Genomic DNA, 6,765 nt, shown 5'->3' with positions numbered 1-6,765 from the left:
AGACGCTAATAAAAAATATTTTTATTATTTTACAAAACTCAAGGAGAAACTGGGAGGGTATGGCAATAATTAAAAGAATCTGTGGCAAACGGATCTCCTTAAATTACACATGATTTGGCTTAAAAATCAGTCTTCATCGGTCCATTCCTAAAAGTAAAAAAAAACGTTTGTTATAATTGCCATTACCTCTGATTTATAGACACTTGTGTACTATCGTAAAGCATTTCTGCCAGAGGAAAACCCTGTGGCAGATGGTCTCGTTAAGCGACCGGTGGCTTACCTCGTCTTCAGTACGACACTGTATTTTTGCGACATGGCCATCCTCCTCGTAGCCTCGTTTTCTCTTGCTGCAGTATCAGAGAAAGCAAGAGACGGCATACTGGTTACTATAAATCAGTGGGTAAGGTCAGAAAAAATGAAATAACGTTTTGTACTGTACTCAGTGATGGCTGTGAATCAAGGTTGTCTTGGCAGGCTGTCGTTTTTACGAACTCTAAACCGACATCTACCGTCTCCTTGCATCAATCCCACCTCCCCCCCCCCCCATACCTTCAAGCCCATTGTCATGTGGTCACTTAGGTACAGTACGTCCCCATCTACGTCCTCATGACCATCATATCATGGTAGTTGTAGTTCCATGAGACAATTGTTAGAACTTAAAACTACTAAGTCATTTTGTAGTTCTTTTTAGTCTGTTAACCCATTTGTGCCAGCTGCTGCGCGGCGCAACATTGTATCTACTAGATACAATGTTGCGCCGCGCAGCAGCCGGCACAAATGGGTTAAGCCAAGTTAATCCTGAACTGTAATATTATCTTATTTTCAATTGAACAGCTCTCCAAATGCTTTTCAAACATGTCCGCTTACTATCTTGCAGGACGGAGTGTACCATTATGTCACTGGCCGCTGCCATCCAGGTAATGTGAATTAGCAAGTGCCACCAGAGAGGGAGAGACAAAGACAATGCTCGGAACGACTGGCCAGTCAGCTACACATTCTGGTTCGGTGTGAAGGGACAGAAGATCTAAACTGAATATGATTTTGCTAAGCATGTAGCTGCGTAGCCATGTGCAAAGCCCTTATTGGCCGTTTTAAATGCAACACTGCTGCAGGAACTCACTTTCTCTGGGGATGACGCCTGCAAATTTTGAAAACCTTCCAAAGCCTGTCCGAGACAAGTTTACTTCAGATACTTTCGTGTTTGTGTATGGGGGGGGGGGGGGGGGGGGGGGGGGGGACTACTGTGAAGCTTCTGAAAGGAGATTTGGATCTCTGAAGATGGACCTGAGATACATTTTGAATCATTCACTGTAGAGGCCTCCCCAGAAGTTCTCCTGAACAGTTTATATCTCCCGCTTCTTTATTTTACCTTCGGCTACATGGACACCGCCGTTATTTTACCTTAACCATGCAGTACGACACAGAAGGCAAGTATGTAGGTGACCTGGAAAACCATGGTTTGGGACTCATTCACTTTTCTTTTTTTTCTATGCCTCTCCCTAAACAAACACTTTGACGAGGAAACCGAGTCGGGACAGAGAGGTGATCCAAAGCATTAAAAAGTAGCACTGTCTGCCATCATCAGGGAATTCTAACTTAGAACCTCTCTCTGACAAACAACAAAACAAGCCTTAACTCCCTTAACCTTTCTGCACAGCAACCTCTAACCCTCCTCCGCGGGACTTCACCACACAAGCTCTTCAAGTATTTGTTCATGTGCGGCTCCACCATTCGTCCATGTGTCGGGGGGAATATGCTAAGCCGGAACCCAACATCATTTTATACGCCGCTTTTTGCTTGTTAGTATTATCCACATAGGCTTGTGCTGAGGGGGTTTGTATTAAGGTAGCGGAAATGGGTTGAACCATAGCGGAGTTGTATGACGTGCTAACAAATGATGTGTGTAGAGGATATCTAAGCTGTCCTGTGCATGTGATTAATAACCATAGATGAAGATTTGTTAAAAGTGTATGGGCCTACATATATGCTGCTCTTTAGAAACTTCACTAAAAGCTTCCGTTAAGATCGGAGAAAAAACAGAACTGCTTTCATGTGTTTACAGTCACATCCATAACACAATGGTTAATGCGTGCAGGAATTCCCTGCGCTGAAACCTGTGACTGTACGCAACTGTTATGACTGCCGCCAGGGATCCGTCCCTCACAGCTAGTAATCCCTTTGAATCTGTGCCTGCCAGAACTCAAGAGTTTACCAAACTGTTTACCGTTGATGCACTAACGCTACCACAGACCTCGACCGGGTGTTAAGGAGGACGACCGCGGGAGGGGGCGACGGGGAGATTGAGCCTAAGTCAAAGTCTCCTCCTCCCAGTACCCCGCGATAAGCAGCAAAGTCTTGGTTGTTGTAGGGTAGGGGGTGTGCGATGTGCTGTTGTATTTCCTTATTGTATTTCATATTAGCCAATGATGTGTTCCTTTTTTTATTTTTCTACCTGATACCGAACCTCAATCTTTTGCATCTTAGATACAACCTGGCTGAATAAAAAATGTTAGTACGTAGAACCCTGTGAATTGTTGTGCTTTTATCTCCTTTTACTAACATCTTGCAACTGTGTATACTTTTTTATGGCCTGTGAATAATGCCTGATTGATATAAACGTTTTTGAAATCTGAAATCAGAACTACAAAATGCTGCTTTATGTGCAATGCTACTTAATTTGCATGGTCTTTTTAATCCTTGATATATCATATAAACTGCCCACTTACTTTGTTGATGTGTTAAACTCCAAGTGGACCCTCTCCAGCTTCTCTTTGTAGGCACTAACTTCTTCTGCCTTGGGAAGTTCATAATCCTTTATAAGCTTCTTCATCCCTGGATTAAAACAAGACATGCCCTTAAACAATGCGTAGTTTGGACAGAAACTGTACGCTAGTGCCATCTTGTGGTGGAAAGTGTTTCTGAAGTTTACTCACGTCTCATTGATTCATTAAGTTTGACGATATACTCTCTGTTGTCCTTCATCCCCATGCATTCGGTCAGGTAACTGGGATCGAAAATATAATGCAGCTCATTATCTCCATGTTTTATACCTTTACCCTACATTTACTAATGTGTAGCAGTCACATGCACCTTAAAAAGTAACTTTGTATGCAAAAACTGCTTATTGTACAGTTTGTAAGATAACCTGCTGGAAAGAGTTGGAAAAAAAAATCAAACCAATCCATCACAATGTAAACCTAGACAATCAGGCACATGCTATGTGGTCCGGGGGGATGACCCACCTGTCCATGTTGAGGCCTGCCCGCGAGGCGCTGTTCAGGATGGCAATCAGGGCGATCTGAGACGGGGCGAAAAGCAGCCCAGCGTCCGTCGTGGTGGCTCTGGTCAGGAAGTCATCTGCACTTTTCCTCAGCGACTCGGGGTTCTCCAGCGGGGGGTACCGGGTCTGTTCACAGACAGGGGTCATGTGCATGTTATCCACTGAGGAGATAATATAAAAAACCTCCACCTAATAGACTGACATCGCTGTGATGGGGTGGAGAATATCAACCACAACATGAATAGATTTAGATAAATTTCCTAGCCAAAGATAACACTATACTATGATAGTGCTGGGAGTGGGGGGAAACAAGCTTCTCCCAGGGATCCACCCCACCTTGATGTCTATCAGCAGCCCCTCCATTGGCCTGTACGGAGTGTGGACCACCAGGTGAAAGTTGAGCTGTTGGATGAGCAGGAGCTCGAACTCCAGGATCTGCTCCAGCACCCTCTCCTGGCCGGCAGGGGTCTCCTGCAGCAAGTTGCCTACAAACTGAGTGCTGGAGACGTTGAACTCATCCACTTTACAGGACAAGTAAGCACAGGTCAGCCTGGGAGAGCGAGAGAGGGAGATCCATCATTTTAATTGAAGATTGGAAGATATTTCATGCATTTCACTGCAGCTAGGCCAATTCCCATGTTTTGAGTTAAAGATTTCGACAAGATCGCCATACCCTTCCACAAAGGGCCACTACAGTTAATCAAATGTTAAACAATGTACAGAGTCTCGATTAGATGTTAAAAGAAAACAATGGCAAGGAATTAAACACTTTTTAAAGGAATAGTTTAACATCTAATAATCCTAACTCACATGATAATCCTGGGGTGGTATTCCATTAGGGAGTTGTTAAGGTAGAACCTTCTGAAGAACATGATGGCTGTGCCCTGTAGAGACATGTGCAGCGTCTCTATTTGAAGTGTCTAAATACAATGATGTTCTGTAACAACAATCTGTTTTACATCAATATGGTATAATGATGAACGTACCACAACGGCCTTTGGCATCGTAGGCTTGAACGCATTGCAAAAGTCTAGAAGTCTCTTCTCATAGTATCTGAACAACACCTGTTCCTCGTACCGCCCCAACAACATGGACTCCTTAAGGTAATGACATATTACTGTTATGGTCAAAGAATAGTTAGCAGATACAGCGTAAAGGATGGTGTTCAGTTCGTACGTAGGGGGGTGGGGGGGCTTACCTTCCCTCTCGCTGACATCTTGTTAATGCATTTCGTGTTCGCCTCGCATCTTAATTTCTCCAAAGCGTCTTCATTGTCAAAAATCCAAAACGTTTTGTGTGAGCTATTATGATACATATTGAGTACCTGGAAAATGTTAAACAAAAAAAACGTACTTAGCAATTACTTGTAGTCATATAGTTTCAAACATCACAACACAACAGCCTCACCACTAACTCAAACATGTCGCCTCGTCGCTTGGTTATGACGTTGAATTTACCGTAGCTTCTGATAGAGAGCGCGCAAAAGAAATCCAATGAACTGCTGATTATTGTTGATTTGGGTGATAAGAAATCTTTTTTTCAAAGTAGTGCCACATATAACAATAGTATAGCTTATATTATATAATATTTAATTCGACTATATTCATTATATTCAAATGTTACTACTATCATTAGTAAGCTGTTCCATGTGCATGGATGTATTCAAATGGCGTGCCAAACTGCGCATAAGATAATCAGGTGACATAAAAAAAACTATTTTGAATTTTCAACATAAAAGACAAAGTTCTCTCTGAGACGTGCGGTCGTTCCATCCTGTCGTTTATTAACAGTTAGGCCTTATGAAAGCCTAGTCCCCCCCCCCCCCCCCCCCACCCCCCCGTTTCGTTTGCTATGATCCGCTGGCCCACAGGGTTACAGTGTGGCTGGCTTTTATCTAAATGGTGCTTGGACGGAGGAAATAAAATTACTGAATAAATACATCAGTATATAAATAAGATTGTTATTGTTAAAAAAACATTTTTTGATTATTAACAAGATAAATAGGTAGGACTATGGCATTATATAAGCATATATGGCCTAGGTCTACATGAAAATCTACAAAAATAAAATAAAAATAAAAGGTATAAACATACATAATTATTGATAATTTAGGAAAGAGCGTACCAGCCTTTCAATTATCTGAGACGTCATTTGGCAACACTAAAGACGTGACAAAAATATATATATACATTTGTGCTTTTTAGGCCTTCTGTGAGCCTTCCAAGTCATAACCCTTCTTAAAATACAAAGATTAAACAACCATGTTTTAACGTGTTGTTTATCTTCAGCAGTGCCACTTAAAAAAACATCCTTTTATTTTAGGCAAGCTCTACTTTAGTCAACTGCTTATTCTGCAAAAACACTAGCCTTTTGCTGTTAGATTGAATAAACTAACCGGAATTGAATCACACTGTATGTTTAGACAGAGCATCCCATCCCCGCCAGGTTTTCCGTATGACCTAATTTACATAAACATGAGTAATTTATGAATAATAAATGCCCGTGTATTTGGTGGGAGCTGTTAATTTGCATATCACCACAGCTACAGTTTTATTTCATAGTGCGGTGTTATCATGAAACATTCAAGCCCTGCATACACCCGCATCAAAGAAATAATGATTTAACAGGTATGTGCTGAATACTTTTATCTTAATCTCTTTCGGTAAATCGGACAATATTTCATCGTGTACGTTTTGACTGTGATTTCTGTGATGCGCTGGGTCGCTGCATGTGTGAGCGGCTTCGGTATCCATCGCTTCGTCTTGCCCTGTAACTTGCATAAACATGAAGTGCCAATGCATTATTGATGAGACCAATGCAACGTTTACTGTATGTACGCCCGTGTGTGCGCGCTCACGAGGGCATGGGCAGTGCCGTGCGTGCCATAAAGCGTGCATGTGTGCTTGCCTTGTCAATTTGACAAAAAACCTTTCTTCTACTCTTTTTCTTATGACGCCGCAGTAAGCTGGGTGGTGTTTTTTTCTTTACATTGAGTTGTGATGCAGGGAAACAAGTCAGCATGACGCCTCTAATAATTAGACTTTTTTGTTAAAACTAATAATATATATTTAAAAAAATATATATATATATTGCAAACATTTGATTTCAAGATTTAATTTCAAATATCCACAAACGCATAACGGCTGCAAAAAAGTGACGCAAATCATAATTCTAGAAGATAGATAAGACTATAGACTGGTAAAGTGATAAAAAGGATTGTAGAGAGAGAGACAGAGAGAGAGAGAGAGAGAGAGAGAGAGAGAGAGAGAGAGAGAGAGAGAGAGAGAGAGAGAGAGAGAGAGAGAGAGAGAGAGAGAGAGAGAGAGAGAGGGATGACAAGAGAAAGATATTGTATAGTGGATATACAGTTTTTTCCTGCTGGGGATAATGTCAGGCTCTGCGTCTGTGCTGCTGTGACTAAAGGGTGCGCCTATGCATTCTGACACACGGTATGTTCCGGGAAATCAAACTTTGCGCCATCTTCC

The 6,765-nt window shown here is 41.9% G+C and overlaps 1 protein-coding gene across 1 annotated transcript; it reads right to left on the bottom strand.

Moving 5' to 3' along the window:
- Positions 1-9: 9 nt before the first annotated feature.
- Positions 10-4,654, bottom strand: ccnh (cyclin H; the record flags this gene model as incomplete). Its single annotated transcript, XM_079751817.1, is given in 10 exon segments — positions 10-147; positions 281-347; positions 2,727-2,832; positions 2,934-3,004; positions 3,243-3,406; positions 3,617-3,830; positions 4,091-4,164; positions 4,267-4,377; positions 4,479-4,636; positions 4,639-4,654. Coding segments are annotated over 10 exon segments (1,002 nt in total). The 3' UTR covers positions 10-126.
- Between the last annotated feature and the right edge of the window lie 2,111 nt (positions 4,655-6,765).

Source organism: Pollachius pollachius (assembly GCF_949987615.1).
Source record: "Pollachius pollachius genome assembly, chromosome: 1".
NCBI classification, from domain to species: Eukaryota; Metazoa; Chordata; class Actinopteri; order Gadiformes; family Gadidae; genus Pollachius; species Pollachius pollachius.
The sequence above is the reverse complement of the archived record's forward strand: the minus strand, read 5'-3'. Positions and strand labels throughout refer to the sequence as shown.